Genomic DNA, 22,660 nt, shown 5'->3' with positions numbered 1-22,660 from the left:
CTGAGACTATAAAGCCCCTCTCTCTTTTCCCCCTTAACCTTCTCTGTTCTCTCTATCCCACTCTACATTTTCCTGGGCTAATGCAGGGTGAGAAAACCATCTCTGGCAAGCAGTCAGTAACCTCCTTGCCAGCTGGCAGTTCCCCCTTCCATGGGGAGTGGAAGGGCAGGAATGCAGGAGGAAAGGTTGCAGCAGTTGGGACTGACTTCTTAGTTTGGAGAAAAGGCGAGTAAGAGGCGAGTTTATAAAATGATGCATAGCACGGAGAAAGCGAATAGAACTTGTTGGAATGGAATTCAGGGCAGATAAATGAAAGAAAGCACATCTTCACTCAGCGGCATAGTTAACTATGGAACTCACTGCCACAGGAGGCAGTGATGGGGCCTCTTGCATTTCATCAGAGAGGGCATTCTGCAACATCACCACTGCCACCATCGTTGTATTTGTATGCCTCCTTTCCATAGTTGAAACCATGTTCGAGGCGGCTCGCAGCATGAGAAGATGTACATAATTACAAACATTTCAAAAATGGTTATAAACGATAAATAAAACACATTAAAAAGTACACTACCAAACTGAACAATCTCCATGTCAATCATAAGAAGATCCAAAGATACAAAAATTAATATCAGTAACAGCAGCACACACCCACCCAAAGAAAATCCCACTAAACATCACCCCAGCCCAAGACTGGTGCCAGCAGTGGAAAAGCCTTCCTCTGCGTTACCATCATGGCCAAAGTGTCTTGGTTCCACTTGCTGATCTGAATGCCTTTACCTGGGCAGTAGAAGCAAAGGTGAATGATGATGATGATTTTATTTTATTTTCATGTTGTTAGTATTATTAATTTAGTTTGCCCGAATGTATGTTGGAACAGGTGCCTGTTCTCTGTTCTGCAAAAACTTGGAAGTTCCATGCATAGACAGGCGCTTGGCTGCTCTCAGCTTGTTGCTATGGCACCTGATTCCCCCCCAATATGCTTTAGTAAAATGTGCCATGATTAAACTCCCCTTCCTCCCCGCAATAAGGGATAAGTAAATGATTAGTGATCACCTTCTTCCGTTTGAAAAGAATGGGATGCAAAGATCAGGGGACTTGCTGGTCTGTGTCTTGAGATTGCACAGGTAAACTCTGCTAGCAGTTTGAGAAATAGAGTCATTTCTGAGCAGAGAAGAAGAAGAACCTGAGAGTTATTGGGAAGCCCCCTGCTCCCCTCATAGAGCTATAAATTCCAGAGGGGATTAACAGTCATTCCCTCTTCCCAGGGAACCCTGGGAATTGTAGTTCTGTGAGGGAAATAGGGGGTCTCCTCATAACTCTTAGCACCCCTCACAAATTACAGCGCCCAGGATTCAGGGCAGGGGGAAGCCATGACTGTGATATTAAACTGTTTTAAATGTGTAGTGAGGATGGGGCCTAAGTGCACGAGAAGGCTGAGCTAGGTGGTGCACTTGTAGATCTAGAGCTCAGTCTGCCAGGTTTGTAGCAGGAAAGTTCCAGAGCATGATCACTGAGTTGATCCCGAGTTGAGGCATTCACAGAACCTTCTGCATGTTCATGCCACTTATGACCTGGACAGTCCAAAAGATGTGCCGTCTGCTGATTGCAGGAATTGATGTTGCATCTCTTTTTCATTGTGCCTGGGTTTTTTGCAGAGTTAGGACAGATAAAAGAAAGTGATAGTATTTTTACAAAGTGAGGAAGTTCTTGTGAGAAAGATGAGCGGGGGAGGGGGACATGCTGGGGAAAGAAGAAGGGAGCACACACTGCAGAAAAATTTCAGTGTGCAAATTATCTCTCTCCACACACACATGGGCATTTAGAATTTAAATCTCAAAGAAGGCGAGGCAACTAATCTTCCCATCCAGTTCACACCAGAAAAAATCCTGCAATTAATTTGTACCCCCACCCAGATCAAATCAGTTATGCTTTGATTCATTTACCCCCCCCCAATAAATTTCCCAACTCCAAAACCTCTGAAGCCTGCATCAATTGCCTTTCAACCACCTTCCCATTACAGTGGTACCTCAGGTTACATATGCTTCTGGTTACAGACTCCGCTAACCCAGAAATAGCACCTCGGTTTAAGAACTTTGCTTCAGGATGAGAACAGAAATCATGCTCCAGCGGCGCGGTAGCAGCAGGAGGCCCCATTAGCTAAAGTGGTGCTTCAGGTTAAGAACAGTTTCAGGTTAAGAACGGATCTCCGGAACGAATTAAGTACTTAACCTGAGGTACCACTGTAATTAATCCCCCCTAAATCATGTCTAGATAAAGTCATCTGAAATTAATGCAGTCTCACAAATTAATACTCCACCCCCTAAACCCAGATCAACCTCCCAATTCAGTTGTCTTCTCCTTCCTCAATGCATTACCCACCTGGAAAAACTTGGGGGAAATATTTTTGGGGAAGGGACAGTCTTCCTGGACCCACCCCTAGCAACTGTGTTTAGGGCAGAGCAGAATGAGCAGTGGCAGGAACAAAAGGGTTCTCCCTCTCCCCCCCCCCAGCTGCCCATTTTCCTCCCTCTTGGCCCCCCCCTTTAAAGAGACATATTAAGGATTGCACTTCTCCCCTTCCTGCTTACCCCAACCTGCATAGTGTAGAATTTGGCAGGGGCTGTGAAGCCGCAGCTGGCACCTGATATTCTCCAGGGAATGATTCAATCTGGGTCAGGAATATAACATATATATGTGTGTGTGTCCTCTCTCTCTCTCTTTCCCCTCCCTTACTTAAATTTCTCGGGGGACCTGATGGAATTTGTCCTGTCATTTGAGCTTCCTGCAGGTAGAACTCACCTGCTGGTGTTGAGTGAGGGGACTCTGGCTGTTTTCCCCAGGTGGAAGGGCCTGGCCAGCAGTCCTTTGGAACTGCCAAAAGCTTGCCCCTTGTTTCTTTTGAGCGTTCCTGTTTCTTAAGCAGAAAGGGAAACAGGATCAGCTGGGCAAGGGCTGGTCACAAAGGATCTGGACAGGGCAGTGGAAACATGTCGATGTTCCCCTTGGGACATGTCTGGATTGTGCTCCTGGCTCAAGGTCTGGATGATGACAGGAATGGAGCTGGTGAAGGAATTTTCTCTCCTCCCTCCCTCCTCCCCACTCCCAGTTCAGATTTCCCGGGTTGGATTCACATGGTTCCTCATGGTTAATGCTGCAATTAAAAAAAAATAATCACCCCCCCAAGCACTTCTGCTGCTCCCACCCTTTTTGCTTTTGCAAAAGTGTATTCCAAAAGAGGGTGGGTTGGTTTTGTTACACACACACACACAAACACACAAACACACACACACACACACACACACACACACACACACACAGGCTTCATTTAATTCTCATTCGCTCCCCCCCCCCACCACCCCCCCATCACTGCAGAAAGCAAACTCTTCTCCCCCTCTTCAATTTGAGGCAATTTATTGGGAGTCGGGTATGAATTACAAGGCACAGTGCTAACGAGCACCTGCTTGTATGTAATTGACTTGACTGCTAATTGCTGGGATAATCATACTTTGTGCATAATGGTTTTCACAGAGAAGGTTTGTGGTGCCGTGCACCAGGCGGTAGCTTGCTTGGCTCAGGCGCGGGTTGCAGCACGGGGGGGGGGGGGGCACAGACCTGGCTAGTTCTTCCATTTTCGAAGCCTCCAAAAACACCCACACACCCATCTCAACCATTTCACCAGTCTTGGCAAATGTGTTGCCTGCCAGATGTTTTGCACTGCAACTCCTCTCCCTCCCTACCCCAAAACTGAGTGATTCGGCAAACTCCAGATTCTTTCGGGTTCAACCCATAACATACCAGGTAGCACCATTTTGGGTTCAGCTCTTGATCCATGAGAGGTTCTGCCCTCTGGTTTATCAGATTAGCACAAGAATCCAGGAGGAGCTTTAGAGGTGGATCAGGCCAATGGGGGCCCCACCTAATTCAGCAAACTGTTCTCACAGTGGCAAACCAGGTGTCTCTTCCGGGAAGCTCACAAGTAGGATTCAAATGCAACAGCCACTCTCCCCACTTGTACTTCTCAACAACTGGGTATTCAGAGGCTGAGACTGGAGGAAGTACACAGCCATGATGAGTAATAAGCTTTGATAGCCTCCTCCTCCGTGAATTTGTCTAATCTCCTTTCAAAGCCATCCATGCTGGCGGCCATCACTACCTCCTGTGAAAGTGAGTTCCATAGTTTAACTTACATGCTGTATGAAAGACTGCTTTTGTCTTGAATTTTCCAACATTCAACTTCATTGGACATCTGTGAATTCTAATGTTATAAGAGAGGGAGAAAAACTTTTCTCTATCCACTTCCTCCACTAAATGTATAAACTTACAGTCCGAAGTTCCTGCCTGCTTTCTTGGTTGAATTCATATCCAACAACAGCAACATTTGTACCCCGCCCAGCTGACTGGGTTGCCCCAGCCACTCTGAGTGGCTTTCAAAAAACTATAAAAACACAACCAACCATTAAAAGCTTCCCTCTACAGGGCTCCTCTTCAGATGTCTTCTAAAAGACGTATAAACACCTCCTTGACATCTGAGGGAGGGCGTACCACAAGGTGGGTGCCACTACCAAGAAGGCCCTGTCATCCAAGGAGTTCCAGGGTGGTATACATGGTTCTCCCCTCCCCATTTAATCCCCACAAGAACCCTGGGAGGTAGGTTAGGCTGAGAGTGAGTCATTCAGTGAGCTTTACGGCTGAGTGGGGATTTAAGCCCTTGTCTTTCAGGTCCTAGTCTAACACCCTTAACCTCTGCACCACACTCGCTGCCCCAGTGGCCTCTTACTGGCCTCCTTCCCAACCCAAAATCAAAGTAGCAAGTTCCTGTCCTTCAAGAATCTGAGCCTGAGAGACAGGGTTGCAGTTTTGTGCTTGACTGCTTGCTCCTGTTCCTTCAAAGAATGAGTTGAGGTGGTGAAGACTCACTGATCTGTTCATGACAGAGCAATATAGTCATTGCTAACATTCGTTGCTAACACACATTGCTGTGTGCTTTAAAATTTTGCAGAGGGGTGCTACATTCTGTGTGATGTATTTATTAATGACATGCTTCGTAAGCTTTCCCTCCAGTGATCTCAAGGTGGCATACCAGGTTCTACCCTCCACCCCCTTAATCCTCACGACAACCCTGTGAGGTATGTTAGGCAGTGACTGGCATAAAGACACCGAGTGATCTTCATTGTTTACTTATTTACTTATTGCCCGCCCTTCACCCTAAGGTCATGGCTGAACATGGGTCTCCACAGTCCTAGTCAACATCATTCTGTCCACTATGCCACATCTACACTGCAGTGAATTTTGAGGTTCCTGTATTCTGCAGATTTCCTGATTCTTGCATTAATTTGGTGGTCTTGTTGGGTCTAATGGGCAAAATAGTTTATGAAGGGCAATGAGAAAGATTTGTGCACCTTACATAGTTTTCTGCTTGCATTGCTCAGTTACTTGGTGGTCATATCTTCTGGCTCATTGAAAGTCTTAGAGTGTAATGAAGTGGCTCTTAGCTTGTGATTTGAAGGAGTCCCCCCCCCTTCAAAAACGTGGTGCTGCCAAATCTCTGTGTTATTACTATTATTTATTGCATTTATAACCTACCTGTTCTACAAAGGAGTCCCAAGATGGCGTGTGTGGTTGTCCCCTTCCTCATTTAATCCCCACAACAACCCCTTGAGGGAGGTTAGGATGAAAGGCAATGACTGGACTATGGTGAGTGTCATGGCCGAGTGGGGATTTGAACCTTGGTCTCTCCCAGGTCCTAATCTGATGCTCTAACCACTACACCATGCTACTTCTATGTAGTGTGCAGAGAGGAAAGGGAATGAAGGAGGCTGAGAAAGAGAATGCGCGCGCACACACACACACACACACACACACACACAGAGTGGTACCTCTAGTTATGAACTTAATTCGTTCCGGAGGTCCATTCTTAACCTGAAACGGTTCTTAACTAGAGGCGTGCTTTCGCTAATGGGGCTTCTTGCTGCCGGCACACGATTTCTGTTCTCATCCTGGGGCAAAGTTCTCAACATGAGGTAACTCTTCCAGGTTAGCAGAGTTTGTAACCTGAAGCGTTTGTAACCTGAGGCATTTGTAATTTGAGGTACCACTGTACATATGAGAGAGAAGAATTGCTCCATGGTAATGGTTACCATGGTGACCTCTCTATCTATATCCATGCATCCCAGCTGCCTACATCTTTATTTCTCTGTTTTGCCCCTTACGTCTTTCAGCAATTTAGGGTGAGAGAGAAAAAAAGAAAGAAAGAAAGAGTTTGCTAGCTGAGGTGAGGAGAGGCATTCTCCCCTGGCAGGGGTACCAGAGACTAATTGCTGGAGAGAGGCCTGCCTCCCCTCATGTAAAGCCATTTGCAGCTCCAGATAGCATTAAACAATTTGTTGTCGATGATGTTGTTATTTACCTGCCCTTCACCCTTAGGTTAGGTTGCAACAATTGAAACACAATGTTAAAAACAGTTTAAAGCAACTTGAAACCACAGATAGGAAATACAGATCTCAGAGTCCAATCCTCCAGCTCCCCAGTCATCTGTAAATTTGGCTGTCTCATTGTTCATCCTTCTTTCCAGGTTGTTTTAGGGCGACTGAAAGGCACCAGTCCCAATACTGATCTTTGGGGGACTCTACTGTTTATATACCCACAGTGTGAGAATTGTCCATATTTCACTGGGTGGCCCAGGATCTAGTGTCCAGCAACTAGGAGGGCATGGATTAATGATCCTCCTGAGCTGTTTGGGCTTCCAAAGGCCGCAGTGTTTCTGAGGACATCTTCGTCCGGCCTGTCTCCTTCGAATTGCTGTGCTTGGCATCATCAATGCCACAAAGGTGTTCATGTGGTTAAAAAAGCAAACAAACAATTAAAAGCTTCTAGTCCTCAAGATAGCAAAGGCAGGCGCCAAGGTGTGGGCAGCAACACCGTGCTGGTGAAATTTCAGAAGACAGCTGGGCCAGGGAAGGAAGCGGGGTCAGGAAGTGGGAAATCAGCATAGGATTGTGGGGGGAGAAGCAAAAAACCATGTTTTCTGTTTTCTGACTTTGCTCAAAAATGTATGTAGACTTGCAATAGTCTGGTTGTTGTTGTTATTAATAACAGTAAGTAAATAAATAAGTGATTTCTTCCCATCAAAAATTCATTCTTGCTAGTAGGGGTGTGTTGGACCCTTTTAGAGGCTACCATTTTCCTGTTCCAGCTTCCACACTTGCACATGTTCCTTCCCACCTTCCAAAAAGCTGCCAGTTTGTGTTGTGTTGAGCCATCAATCCTGGAAAGTTGCAGAATTGTTTCATCGCAGTGCAAAGGTCCCAGTGAGCCAGTGGTTTCTCCCCAGCAAATATAAGGAAGGCTCACAGCTGCAGTGTAGAAATTATAGGCTTTGAACTCCCTGGTCAACTTCTCTTCCCTACCCCACCCCCAACACATTGGTTGAGTTGTTACGGGGTGTGATCAGAGAGAAATGAAAGGCAGAGAAGTTTGCAGAGATAATTACGTGCTTCTTCGCAATGGTAAATCACCCAGTAGTTTTTGATGACACACACTGTCCTGGCATCAGTAAGCCAGTTAACACATACAGTATGCTAAAAATCCTTTGTCCCAGTTCGATCCACAAGTGATAGCGTTGGAACTCTTTGGCATGCTTTTCATAAAAGAAAGCACTTCTTCACAAAGCACAGAGTTAAACTGTAGTACTCCCTCCCACAAGAGGCAGTGATGGCCACCAACTTGTATGGCTTTAAAAGAGGATTGGACAAATTCATGGGGGGCTACTAACCATGATGACTCTGCTCTGCCTCCATGGTCAGAGGCAGCAATGCTTCTGCATATCAGTTGCTGGAATCCACAGGAGAGGAAAGCACTCTTGACTTGGGTCCTGCGTGCGAGTTCTCCGCATGCATCTGAGTGGCCACCGTGAGAACAGGAAGCTGGACTAGATGGGCCCTTGGCTGATCCAACACATTCTTAAGTTCTTACATTTTAAAAACTTGTTTCCCTCTGGTTTACAACCCTGTCCCCCAACCATATAGACATGTGCCTGAATCCAGGATAATACTTCCTACACCTGATGAAGTGAACTGTAGTCTTTAAGGTGCCACAAGAGTCTTTGCTAGTTTTCCTGCAAAGTGACATGTAAACACTAGATGCCCCTCTGGAAATCCTTTGAAGTAGTTTAGGCTTAGGGGGCCCATACTTAACCAGTGAGTTTTAGGGCCATGTAGGATTTGAACTCTGATCTCCATTGTAATAACCACCATACCACATTGAGCCCACATTCACAGCATACATTTAAAGCAGGATCCTACCACTTTAAACAGTCATGGCTCCCCCCCAATGAATTATGGGAGCCATAATTTAGGGGGCTGAGTCAGGAGCCGCTCTCCTCTCTCTCAGAACTACAATTCCCAGATTTCCTTGGGAAGAGGGATGGATTGTTAACCACTCTGTGACTTGAAGCTCTGGGAGGGGCCTCCTAACAACTCTCAGCGCCTTTAGCAAACTACAGCTCCCAGAATTCTTTGGGGGAAGCCATGGCTGTTTAAAGTAGTACCATAATGCTTTAAATGTATGCTGTGAATGTGGAGTCAAGCAACTGATGCTTTTCCCCTTCTTTATTTTTCTTTAAAAGAGCTGCTTTTCTCGAAGTTGCAAAAGGGGAAAATGATTCAGTTGTTTGTTATGTCTCTTTTGTCCCTGGGTCTTCCAGGTGTACAATGAGTGCTTCCTGTTTATGGCCTTGACACTTTCAGGACTTGTTCTAAGACAAAGTGTTGTGTGGAAACTTTTCCGTAAGGTGTTCCCTGGGGGTGGGGAAGGGGGAGGGCTCCAGAAAAATGTGTTCCAGAACTGAGCTGTTGGATTCTTCCGAGTTCAGTTGCTTTTAGGGCAGAACAGATTGGTGCCATTTTGCTGCCTTAAATGGTGCTGTTTTGCCATTTTAATATACATTTCAATAGTTTCACATGTTGTCCATTTTCACCCATTATTGTACATTTTTATGAATGTGAAATATAATTTTTTGAACTACTACTATCATGGTCAAATGGGGATTGAAGTGGCTTTCAAATTCTACAGGTTCCTGAAGTGTTGCGGACCTTGTCTGTTGCAGCTAAATTATGCTGTAATATATTTGTTATTCTTTAAAATACTACTTGTAATGTCATGGGAACACAAGGTATATGGGGCTTTATGGAGGGAATAATATCATTTCTAGGGAAGACCTGACTTCCAAGCAGCTGTTCCAACATTACATTCCTCATAAAGCTTATCCAGATGTTTAACACTTATCCCTGTAGGTAGAAAGGCAGCATCTCAGGTTGCAGGGTTCTGATACACTCTTCTGTCTGGCACATGCAGACCTTTGAACCCCCACTTTTCATTTAAAATCAGGCTCCACTGAACCCTGAAGTGTGTCTATGATGTATGCAGATTAATCACCCCACCCCATTTTCTCAATGTAAATCTGTCCTGCAAGCTACTTCTGAATGTACCATATAACAAGAGAAAAAAGCAATAGTGTTAATTCTTTTTCTCCCCCTCTTTTTTTTGTAGGCTTCTTTTATTAAACCTCATCACAAATTCCCAACGCATCTGGATTTGCACAGACAAGTGGAATACCATGAACTGAAAAAGCGGCAACAAACCTTTTTTTGTGCTTAGTTTTTTATTTTGTGATTTTCTACTTTTTTTGTTTTTTCAAAACGATTTTTTGGATGACAGCACTTTGAAAAACAAGGTGTTTTCCTTTTTTTAATTTTTGGAAATTAAAAAATTAAGCCGCCCCATACCGTGAGGATCTCCGGAGAAGATGGGGAGAAAAAAGATCCAGATCCAGAGGATTACGGACGAGAGGAACCGGCAGGTCAGTTTGCATTAAATTTTCTCTCTTTATGGTGGTATGGGTGGTGGGGAGAATTTGCCATTTCTGCAGAGTCCCAAAGGGAACGTCACTTTCCCCTTGCTTTGTGCTTCGACTTTGCTAACTCTGAAATTGAACCTGTGCTTTTCAGTAGCACAGACTCTTGTGAGTGGTGCATCAATTAAGTGGTTTGGAGCTGCTTGGGAGCCTTGCTGGGTTTCCAGGTCTCTTTCCTGAGACTGGGATGGAACAGAGGAAGGTGCCTTATGTTGAGTTGGACTGTTGGCCCATCTAGCTCAGTATTGTCTACACTGATTGGGAGCAGCTCTTCAGGGTCTCCCAGGCTGGGGGCAGGGTCTTTCTCAAGCCTCCTTGAAGGTGCCATTGGGTTTGAAGCTGGGGCCTCATGCCAAGCAGATGCTCTGGATCTGAACAGCTGTGATGGTGGATGAAGTATAGGAACTACAGAGTGTGGTCTTATAGGCCAGGGAGCAAAGGCTAGAAGTTATGTGCCCATCTGGGGAGCAGTTCACACCATAGTTTGTTGTCACTCCCGCACAGCAAAGCAAGTTGATGCTTTCCATAGATTTCAATATCCAAAATTGTCATTGGAAAGATGTGGGGTGGCCTCAAATCAGGGGTCTTGTGCGTTCTGGGATGGAACTTCCTGCCAGAAACCACTGAGGTCGCATTCACGCTACACATTTTCAGCACCCTGATTCCACTTTAAACCATCATGGCTTCCCCCAAAGAATACTGGGAGCTGTAGTTTGCTAAGGGCACTGGGAGTTGTTAGAAGACCCCCCTGTTCCCCTCCCAGAGCTTCAATTCCCAGAGTGGTTTAACAATCAATCCCTCTTCACAGGGAATTCTGGGAATTGTGGCTCCGTGAGGGGGAAAGGTGTCTCCTAACAACTCTCAGCACCCTTAACAAACTACAGCTCCCAGGTTTCTTGGGGGGAAGACATGACGTTTTAAAGTGGTATCATAGTGCTTTACGTGTGTATTGCCAATGTGGCCACTATCTCCCCCCCAAAACACTCATCAGTACGTTGCCAGGTCTAGCTTGAAGCCTCAAAGCTTTATTTTTCCTTGTCAAGGTCACTGGGGAAGGACAGACATCTCAGAGTCATGGCCCAGAATCAAAGGTTTGTGGTGGTAGGCATTCTTGGCTTGAGGGTTTTTGCTATCTACGCCATCTCTGTCAAGCTCTGAAATAAACCATCCAGGCTCTTTCAGCTGCTTCTTCATAACCTCACTTCTAAAATATCAGGAATGAATCCAGTGGCCAGGAATATGGCTACCACAAGATGCAGTGGTGGCCAGCAACTAAGGCGGTTGGACAGATTCATGGAGGATAAGGCCATCAGTGACCACTAGCCTTGGTGGCTAGTGTTGTTATCTATTTGTTTCATTTAGAAATTACTTCCCTTAAAACATGTCATAGTGTTTTAGACCCCATCCCCCATTCTTCTGATGGTAAATTGTTTTAACTGATTTTAATATCCTGCTTGTGTAGTGTGGTAAAGTGGTAAGAGTGTCGGACTAAGACCTGGCAGGGACCAGGGTTCGAATCCCCACTTGTTGGCCATGACATGCACTGGGGGTGACCTTGGGCCAGTCAATGCCTCTCAGCCTAACCTTCCTCACAGGCTTGTTGTGGGATTAAATAAGCGAGAGCTACTTTGTGCTCTTTAGAGAAAAGGGTAGGATCAAAATGCAGTTAATAATAAGAAGAAAAGTATTTGTGGTGGTGGTTGTAGTAGTAACCTGCCTTGGGGCCTTCTGCTGAAGACTCGGTAAAATATCTAATGCATAAAAACACTGGTAACAGAAACCGTTTCAAGTCCATAGCAGATACAGACTGGGATAAAAACAACCTTCATTTAAAAGGCTTGTTGAAAAAAAGGTGGGGAAAGAAAGGTCTACAGCAGGCACTGGAAAGACGAATACAGGCTGCTCCTGTAATGACATGGTGTGCCTCTCAACCCCCGTTGCTAGGATACGTGAGTGGGGAGAGTAGCTCTTCATGTCCTGCTTGCTGGCTTCCCAGTGGAGCATCTGGTTGGCCCCAGTGAGAACAAGACGCTGGACTAGATGGGGCCCCATCTCCTCACAGAGCTAAAATCCCCAAAGTTCTTTAGGAAGAGGGATTGGTTGTTAAAAGACACTAGGAATTGTAGCCCTTAACTAATTGCACTTCCCAGGATTCTTTGGGGGAAGCCATGACTATTTAAACTGGCACCATAGCGTTTTAAATATATGGTTGTGAATGTGCCCCCCCCCCCGCCTAGGATGGAATTCTTGCCTACTTAAACCCTACAATTTCCTTACCTTGGAGGTCCTCCTAAGCCCCACCTTCCAGAATCAGAGCTCAGTTGATTATATATTTATTTCAGGTGGCTTTTGAGTGGCAATACAATTGCCCTAATTGGGTTTTTGTGCTTCTTAGCTCACCCTCTGTCTTTGGGGTGCAACAGGCTGTAAACCAGGAGGTACAATAACATAAACGCTGTGTCTTTATGAACATGACATTTAGGCAATTTCTAATCTGCTTCCCACTGGCCAGGGTGACTTGGCCTCCTTCAACTCCCATGTTTGTTAACTGCACCATGAGGACTTGTAACTTGCATACTTAAAGCAAGGATAAAAGCGACTACCCCAAAGCAAGCAGATTTGGGGTTTTCAGGGGTGACCTGGAAATCCAGAAGGCTTTTTTAAAAACCCAATTTCTTCTTAACACCAAAACTACGCACCCTGCCTTGACAGTGTCCTGCACCATGCTTGTTGAAGTGGGGTAGAGGACTGTTAACAACAACAACAACAATAACAACAACAACATGGAACAAGGTACCTGCTGTTCCATTGCTAGCAGAGGGATTGTTCTGGCAGGCAGCAAATTTGCTGCGGCAAATACTTTCCTACCCTTCAGGGAACCACCCTCAAGGTTGTGAGGTCTTAAAATTAACCCATCGTGACAGATGGCCTAGTTCGATTTCCAGCTCCCCAGCAGGTCTGTTCTCTTGGCAACGGCCCCTTGATGCAGACTGAGGTTGTTTCAATAAACACCTGAGAGCGAGCTGTGAATCCCATTTCAAGAAATTAAAACACCAGCCCTCCTTCCCCTGGACTCCACTGTTGACAAAGCCCAAGGGCAGGAGAGAGTGGTTAGAGAGAAGGCCACATTCACATGTACAAAGGCAAGCTCTAGTGTTAAGGACTTCTGTCAAGCTGCTTTGGGAGGGGGTTAATGAATTGTTTGTTGTTGTTCTTTATCTAGAGAGGCCTCTTCCTCACAGTTTCAACCCCCACCCCACAAGGCACTTGTGCAAGGTTAGGAACCACTTAGGCCTCATTCATATCAAACATTTAAAGCTCTATGATTTCACTTCAAACCCTCATGGGTTCCCTCAAACTATTCTGGGAGCTGTAGTTTTTTAGCAGTGCTGAGAGCTGTTAGAAGGCCCCCGTTCCCCTCACAGAGCTACAATTTGCAGAGTGTTTTAGCAATCGATCCCTCTTCTCAGCTCTCTGGGAATTGTAGCTTTGTGTGACAGAGATGAAATACAACTAAAACACCGCTATGACAGCAACTTTCTACATGAAAATGCAAAGTCAATTAAAGGCTGACATTACATGTGGCTAATCTAACACGTGGCTAATCTAACAGCTTTGGAACACAGTTTCCAAGGGTTCTTCACCATGCATCAGAAGCTTTTAGTGTTGTAGACATTCACGCCTGTAAGGGGAGAAAATTCCACTCATGGGGCACTACCACAAAGAAGGCCCTGCTCCAGGTTCCCCATAATGGGCAGCATCAGTTACTTGGGCTGGAAGCAGCCCCCGCCTCTTGATTTTTAGGCCCAACCTGGCTGATGTGGAAAGAGGTGCTCTGACAAATATCAAGGTCACAAGTTATTGAGGGCTTTATAAGTTAATGTTAGCACTTTGATGTGGGCCTGGTAACATATAGGCAGCAACAATAGATTCCATAGAATATGTGTCACATAATAAAATAAATTCTTGTGACTGCATTCTGCACTAACTGCAGAATGGAAGAAGGAACTGAGCTGAAGGAATTGGAAACTGCAGCAAACTTTGCACTCTTTCAATTCCAGATTTTCATTTCAGAAATTCTCCTAGTTTCACCAAAACTCAGAGCTGAGCAAGCCTACTGAAGAATCAAGGGAAGGAGCCTAATAAATCTCCTGGGTGGAAACCTTGCCTCCTGTGCTGGTGTCTGTCTTTTTGCTGATTGTGTTCATCCCTCGTAATAATAATTAGGGGTGTTACTTGATAAATCAATGTAGCGTGATTTTTAAAATCTTAAAAAAGGTGCTCCCAAACTAATCAGATAGACATTTTCCAAATTAAATTGTTTATTACTTTTACATGGACAAATCCATGAAGGATGCCCATCTTGAATGAGGCATTGTCTTCCTGCCCTCCGTTGCCCCCTTCTCTCACATACAGGAGGGAAACTGTCTTGCCTGCTGCAGCAAGTGCATGTACCATCAAAGTAAAGCCTTTTTAAAATAAAAAATGGAGCTTTCTTCATTTGCATCATGGAAGCATTTCGTCATTTGCAAATTATTGAATAAATTAATTAAAACACACATGATTCTTCCATTAAGATTTCTTTCAGTTGAGTGGCAGCCCTAATAATGATCCCATGTGGCATTCATGCAACACTTGAGAGAGTTCAAGGCATTTTGCATGATCTAGTTCTCAGTACAACTATCCCATGCGGTAGGGCAATAGTGTTAGGGACAAATGTAAGGTTCTGCACTTAGGAAGAAACAGATACACAAATATAGGATGGGGGACACCGGGCTTACTAGCAGTACATGTGAAAAGGATCTAGGGGTCTTGGTGGACCACAAGCTTAACATGAGTAAACGTGTGATGCAACAGCAAAAAAAGCTAATGCTATTCTAGGCTGCATCAACAGAAGCATAGTGTCCAGATCAAGGAACTAATAGTACCACTCTATTCTGCCTTAGTCAGACCACACTTTGAATACTGTGTCCAATTCTGGGCACCACAATTTAAGAAGGATGCCGACAAACTGGAACGTGTGCAGAGGAGGGCAACCAAGATGATCAGGGGTCTGGAAACTAAGCCTTATGAGGAGCGCTTGAAGGAGCCGGATATGTTCAGCTTGGAAAGGAGGAGACTGAGAGGAGATATGATAGCCATCTTCAAATATCTAAAGGACTGTCATCACATGGAAGAGGAAGCATGCTTGTTTTCTCCTGCTCTGGAGGGTAGAACTTGAACCAATGGCTTCCAGTTGCAAGACAGGAGATTCCGACTAAACATTTCGGAAAACTTTCTGACAGTAAGAGCTGTTCAGCAATGGAACAGATTCCCCTGAGAGGTGGTGGACTCTCCTTCCTTGGAGGTTTTTAAACAAGAGGTTGGATGGCCATCTGCCATGGATGCTTTAGCAGATATTCCTGCATTGCTAGATGACCTTTGGAGTCCCTTCCAACTCTCAGATTCTATGATTCTATTATTCCTGTCTGCAATATGAGTATGAGGCTAAGGGGAAGAGGGGGCTTCCCTAGTTAGTTCCAGGCAGGGGCAAGAATGGAACTGCAGGCTTCCAGATTCCCTGCCTTAGTCTTTCATCCTATTATAGCTGTCTTCTTGGTGCGGAGTTTTGGTTTTTATACACACCCCTTTCACTGCACTTAATTCCAAACAGGACATTATGCTGCCCATAACAAGCAATAGCAGGCAAATTTGGTTGGAGTGGTTTTCCTGTTCCCTTTGGAACAACGGGTCTTTTGAGTTTTACTTCTTAAAAGTTTGGGGGAGCCATTTTGCCTGTAAGAGTAACGTCTCACTCTGAATATGACTGACTTGTTTGAAGGATACTATGACTTGAAAACAGAGACTCTGTATGTACTGTTATTACCCAAGAAAATATTTTAATAAAAGCATATTTAAAAACAAAACAAAAAATGGTGGGGGAAGGGGTGATTGAGGAGAAGAGGAAATTGTGAAAGCATCCCAGTTGTTCAAAGCATTTTGTTTGGTTTGGTTTTTGTAAGGCTAGCAGGAAACTTCCTATTAGCAATTATTATTAAGAAAGCTGCTGGAACTTTTTATTGGAGTGGTCATGCTTTGCAACAGAGGGAAGGCCAGCTCTAGGTGCCAAGGACAAGCTGGATGTATGTCTTTCCATGGTTATTTGAAGCAGTAAAAGTGAATGGAAAATACTTTCCAGTTCTTTGGGGGCTTTGATTGAGTCCAGGTTCCACAATCCCGTCAGGAAGGAGCGGGAGGCATCCTGTGTCAGAGTGCAGGGCAAATCAATTGCCTGTTTCTCATCTCTTTCCATTGAGCTGCTGTTTGTGCAGCTAAGCTTTGCAGGAGAGAGCTGTTGAAGAGGCTTCTTCAGGTTAGCAGGTTAAAGTACCTGGCTTATTATTTATTTTGTTACATTTGTCTGCAGCTCTTCTTCAGTCACAGAACCCAAAGTGGTGTGCATGTGGTCCCCAAGCAGTCACCCATTCAGGCACTGGCCAGATACAGACCTGCTTAATTTCAGCAAGGTGCTGGACTTGCATACCTGCTGGCCTGCTTTTACTGCAGTGTCTTTAGAGCCAGAAATGTTCCCATGGGAGACATTGCATGTGGCTGGTTCTCAGTGAGTACTGAAAGCATTCTAAAGGTTTCTGGAAAACCTCATAAGGGTAAAGGGACCCCTGACCATTAGGTCCAGTCGTGGCCGACTCTGGGTTTGCGGCGGTCATCTCGCTTTATTAGCCAAGGGAGCCAGCGTACAGCTTCCGGGTCAAGTAGCCAGCATTATTAAGCCGCTTCTGACGAACCAGAGCAGCGCACGGAAACGCCATTTACCTTCCCACCAGAATGGTACCTATTTATCTACTTGCATTTTGATGTGCTTTTGAACTGCTAGGTTGGCAGGAGCAGGGACCGAGCAACGGGAGCTCACCCTGTTGCGGGAATTCGAACTGCCGACCTTCTGATCGGCAAGCCCTAGGCTCTGTGGTTTAACCCACAGTGCCACCCGCATCCCTGGAAAACCTCATAACAGCTAGCTATTGCTACCTTGCAGTGTGTTTACACGCACACAAACCATCAGAACCTGAGGTTGGGCAGGTGTATTTATGTGCCTTCAATGTATGTGCCTTCACTGTACTCATTTATTCCACCTTAGCCCATTTTGCACAGATGTAGGACAGTGGTGCAAAACCAGCACAAACTCCACAAACGCCCTGAAAACATGCAGATTTTTTTCCTAGTGTACTTTACCAGTGGCACAAAATGAATCATGCAGTGGGAAGGCTGTGTGCTGTATCAAGTGCTAGTGCTACTCAGAATAGCTCCATGGAAAATAATGGACAGGGCTAACTTAGGTCTACTCTGAGTTTAACTTTATTGGATCGAACCCTGTGCCTTAGATCTCATATACATGTGTTACCCTGGGCCTGGGGTCATGATGCATCTGCCACATCTGTCAAGAGATTTAACTTCTAGAGACTTGGGGATGGCAGGGGGACAAGTTAAGGCAGAAGGACAGAGGCTCCTAGAGTCTGTGTTTTCTAAAAGCATCCACATCATCTCCACAAATCAAGATATAAGACAGTGGTGCTTATCAGCAAGAGATCCCAGAAACTCAGGGCTGTCCCTGGTCAAGAGGGGTCATTGAAGATGATGTCCTATTCCAGTGCTGGATTTGCCCCTCCTGCAGGGGACATGAGCGGGTGGTTTTTCACTGGGCTGGGAGAGTTGGCAGAAGCCAAAGGCAAGGATGCCGAGCCTGTAATAGTCCCTAATGACATTACAGGGATTTGCAGAGGGGATTTGCCATTGCAGATCAGTCCACTGGTCCTCAGGGCCTGGCCGACCGGCTGGAGAAGCGGCTGGTACCTTGATGTGTTGGGAGGGAGACAGAAATCCTCCTTCAGTTATGCCAGCCTGGACGGTCCAGTAATTCCTTCCACAGTCCTTGGTGCACACGGCTTACACCCTGGAGAAGGAGATTTGATTACCCTCTTCGTCTTAAAAGGTTAATGCCTCCAGATGAGGGTGAGGAGGCCTGACTAAATCCTATCTTAGCCCCAAACTGAGTGAAAGCCTTTTATCATTGTTCTGCCTTGCCCTCCCCTCTTCCTTTCCCTCCCACCCTTAAGAGTTGGCTGCGTTGCTGCAGATGTGAGGTTAGTGCAGCCTTGGCCAACCTGGTGGCTTCCAGATGTTTTGACAGGCTGTTTTGGACTCCAATCACCAGCTAGCACAGCCCTTTTGAACCACAGATCCCATCAGCCCTAGTCAAGACAGCCCCAGCCATTTCTTCTGCATATCTGTCAGCCCCTAACTTCACCACTACTGAAAAGACAGCGAAGAAATAAGTTGCTGGTTGGGGAAGTCTCTTCAGCAGCAAAATAATATCTGAATGTGACGTATGCATAGATAGGATGAACCTCCATTGCACTATTCCAGCTGTTAAGAACATACTTTTTATTTAATTTATGGTGTTTATCTTTCTTCTTTTTCTACAAGGAGCTGAATGTGGTATACATGGTAACCCCCCCCCCCCATTTAATCCCCACAACAAACCTGTGAGGCACATTAGACTGTGGCTGACCTAAATTTACACCTAGAGAGCTTCCTGACTGAGTGGGGAATTGAATCCTGGTCTCTCCCAGGTCCTAGCATGACACTCTAACCACTACACCACCACTTGTTCTCTGCAGCTTAGCAAGAGCCTGGTTGCCCCATCTGACCAAGGTGGCTTCATTGAGTTCAGCATCCTGTTTCCTGCAGATCTCCAAATAGGGCTGGGGAAAGACTCTGTCTGAAATCTTAGGAAATGCTGCCAGTCTGTGTGCACAATACTAAGTTCGATTGACCCAATGGTCTGACTTAAATTAAGACAGCATCCTAGGTTCCTAGCTGTTATCTGGAGACATGCTGCCTCTAACAGTGGAAGGTCTGCTTAGGGGTGGTGTTGGCATGGTTATGAGATCCCCTAAACTGGTGGCTTTGGGGCAGTTCAGTATGTGTTCTAAGGCTGCACTCGCAGAAGAATAGATCAGGATTTCATGACATCTGTGGCAAATGATGAGTCTATTTCAGGCCCTGCCTGGTACCAGGACTTCTGCTGGATCTGTGTGTGTTCATTCTGGATGGAAAGATGGTGACCTAGGTAGACACTTTGCTACCTGGTGAGGTTTAGGCTTACTGAAGTTCTTAATCTCTTGTGGGGTAGGTGAGGAAGGTGTCTGTTTTTGGATGTGATGGTTCTAGGAAACACCCTAGAGAGGTCCGATCTGGCCACAGTCATGTCTCAAATGGGATCAGGCATGCTTTTCCAATCTTGTACCCTCCTGGTGTTGTTGGACTACAACTCCCACCATTCTTGATCACTGGCCCTTCTTGACATCCAGTTGTGAAAGGTTGGAGTACTACAATGTGCTCTCTGTAAAAGGTAAAGGACCCCTGGACCGTTAAGTCCAGTCAAAAGTGACTATGGGGTGCGGTGCTCATCTTGGCGTTTGTCCACAGACAGCTTTTCTGCATCATGTGGCCAGCATTGACTAAACCGCTACTGGCTCACGGAGGATCGTGACGAGTGCCAGAGCGCACGGAAACACTGTTTACCTTCCTACTGCAGCAGTACCTATTTTTCTACTTGCACCGATATGCCTTCAAACTGCTAGGTTGGCAGAAGCTGGGACAGAGCAACGGGAGCTCACCACCGTTATGCGGATTTGAACCACCAACCTAACGTTAGCAAGCCGAAGAGGCTCAGTGATTTAGACCACAGCACCACCCGTGTTTTACCTGCTTTCTGTAGGGCTGCCCCTGAAAAGTGTCTGGAAACTTTGGCTGGTCCAGAATGCAGCAGCTAGAAGTATTCTGGGGCCAGCAATGCTTTAGAATACCAGAATGCTGGAAACGGCAGGTCCTGCTGGACTAGATAGGCCACTGGCCTTATGCTCTTAGTGAATGTGCAGTAAATAGCTGGTGCCACCTAACCTCCTTAGCGAACAAGTTTGGAAGAATGCTCAATAGACATGTTGTCTAGAAGTGACTAGGGCTTAATTACTTCTTATAATAAATTTCATAATGAAAGACAGGAAAAAAGGGCTCTCTGGGTTAGGAGTTCCACACTGCCAACTGGAGACCCTCTCTTCTTTCTCCATGTCTTCAAGAGGGAGTGCGCGGTTGCTTGTGGTCTGAACAGGTGAAGGGGTTGTGTGCCATCTGCCTTTTGACAGCTGAAGAAATGAAACTGGAGGAAGCCTGTGGTTTAATGGGGGAAGGGAGAGATGAACCCTAGGAGGGGCGGTGGGGGCTGCAGAATAGAAAAGAACCATAATTACCTCTGTGCCAAGAAACCTTGCAAACAATGGCAGCATACGGAGTTTGGAAGCCTGACAAGTTCGGTGTTTCCATAGCATCCTGGCAGTGAAGAGGCTGAGTTGTGAATCAGGAGGTCCCTACTTCAAATCTTGCCTCTGCCAGGAACTCGCATGGAGGGTGGCTTTGTTAAGCTGTTCTCCCTCAGCGCTCCCCTGCCCACAATATGGGAGACTGACACTCCCCTACTTCATGGGGTTGTTGTGAGGATTTCAGAAATTCATCATGGAATTTTTTATTTATTTACTATTGCTTCTGACAAGGTTTTAGTCTTCTGGGTCGCCAGCCTGTAGCAATCTTGCTTCAAGGGGGTGGGGGTGGGGGAAAAGTAGCCAGTAGTTTTCACATTCCTTTGGAGGAGTCAATGTGCCTCTGCTGTGCTGAGTTAACATAACATTTATTTTTTTAATTAAAATATTTATATACCACTGTATCATAAAAAATATATATCACAGCAGTTTATAAAAATATAACACCAAACAAATAGCAACATAAAAAGTTAAAAAACAAGTTTAAGGCAAAAAGAAATTTAAAAGGCCATTGTGGGGGGTGCACTCTTAAGCACCTGTATAAGCCCGGAGGAATAGAAAACTTTTCAGCAGGCATTTAAAAGTTGGCATTTAAAAATATGTTATTTTTGGAAAATTAAAAAAATATTTAAAAAATAAAATAAAAGTTGGTGCCGTGAATCTCTATCGGTTGAGTGTTCCACAGCACTGGGCCAGTGACATTAAAGGCTCATTGTTGTCAAATGAGCCCCACCAGCACAGGAAGAGCCTGTTGGATCAAGCCAATGTCTCTTCTAGTTCTCACAGTGGCTGACCAGGTGCCTGTGGGAAACCCGCAAGCGAGACCTGAGCACAAGAGCCATCTCTCCTCCTGTGGTTTCCAGCGAATGGAAGCATCATTGCCTTTGACCAAGGAGGCAGAGCATAGCAGCCATGGCTAGTAGCCATTGATATTCTCTTCCATAAGTTTGTCCAATCCTTTCTCAAAGCCATCCAAGTCTGTGACTATCACTGCTTCCTGTGGGAGCAAGTTCCATAATTTAACTGTGCATTGCATGAAGAAATACGTTCCTTTATCTGTCCTGAATCCTGAGTTGCAGGGAGGGGAGGAGAGAAGTCCTCTTTCCATTCCCTTCTGTTCTTGCAGTGATGGAGAGTTTTGAGATATTCCTGGTTGGGACGGTTTTTTCAGGGTTTATCTGTGCAAATGTGTGCACGTGAACCCTGCAGAAGAAGGCGGGAATGAACTGAAAAAAAAGAAGGTTGTGCTGAAAAGCTCCTAAGTGGTGCTAAGGGCAAATATGAGGAAGGGAGAACAAAATTGATATATTTTTTTAAAAATTAAATTTATTCAAATAAACAGCACAGTACCACGTGTGTATGAAATAGTGCTACAAATACTGTATGAAATATTGATAGAAATACATAGATGTATAAATTGCATGAATAAATACACCATCATTAAATATTGATAGAAATGAAAAGCTGTTGGGTTGTATCCAGCTCAGACAGACTCAGAGGTGACCTATTGAAATCAATGGACTTGAGTTATTCATGATTGACTTAAGTCCATTTGATGTCAACAGGCCTGCTCTGAACACTCCCCATTATTTACAACAAGGATAAACTTCTCTATTGAGCAGTATCTAAATTATTTCTAAAATATCAAAGGGTTTTGTGGCACCTTTAAAAAAAGGCTAGAAAATTTTATTGTGGCCAAAGCCAGCCTTCACCAACTTGGCACCCTCCAGATATTTTGGACTACAACTCCCATCATCTGGGGCTGGAAGGGACTTGTAGTCCAAAATATCTGGAGGGCACCAGGTTGGCTAAGGCTGGCATAAGATGTTGTAGATTAGAGTGGACTAGTGCCTTAATAAAATCTTACATAGGGCGCAATATCCTTTGCAGCAACAAACCAAACTGTACGCTGCCTCTTTAGAATGTATAGAAGTCTGAGTCTAGTCTTCAGAACAACAATAAATGGAAGTCAGTCATTCTTAACCTTTTTGTTTGATTTTTTCTTCAGTCTCTCAGCTGTATAAATGCTGTTTCCCCCCATCTTAGCCAACTACTCTCAGTTCAAGTAGAGCTGGAGAGAGACCCGTCTACTTCCGAGCCACCAAAATAGTTTAACAGGCAATCTCTCATCACAGGGACTCTGGGCATTGTGGCTCTGAGAGGGGAATAAGGGGTCTCAGCTCCTTTGACAAACTACAACCCACAGGATTCCTTGGCGGAAGTCACGGCTGTTTAAAATGGTCTGATACTGCTTTAAATGTGTAGTGCAGATGGGGCCTAACTCAGCAGCTGCTTTGTATGAAAGGGTTGGCTGGGCCCCCATGAGTGAATGAGAAAACTACCATTTTGCCTTAAGGAGAATGCTGCCAAGGCATGT

At 45.2% G+C, this 22,660-nt stretch overlaps 1 protein-coding gene across 9 annotated transcripts in view; it reads left to right on the top strand.

Annotated features, from left to right (window-relative positions):
• The window catches only part of MEF2D (myocyte enhancer factor 2D), a 147,126-nt gene that overhangs the window by 72,455 nt on the left and 52,011 nt on the right, over window positions 1-22,660 (top strand). For all 9 annotated transcript variants that reach the window (XM_083478316.1, XM_083478319.1, XM_083478320.1 and 6 more), the window contains one exon: window positions 9,547-9,856. In XM_083478316.1, the coding sequence (XP_083334442.1) occupies window positions 9,803-9,856 (54 nt within the window). In that variant the 5' untranslated portion in view covers window positions 9,547-9,802. The remainder of the gene's footprint in view (window positions 1-9,546; window positions 9,857-22,660) is intronic.

The sequence above is a fragment of the Podarcis liolepis genome (assembly GCF_965112155.1).
Source record: "Podarcis liolepis genome assembly, chromosome: 15".
Classification (NCBI taxonomy): Eukaryota; Metazoa; Chordata; class Lepidosauria; order Squamata; family Lacertidae; genus Podarcis; species Podarcis liolepis.
This window is presented reverse-complemented; position numbering and strand designations above follow the sequence as displayed.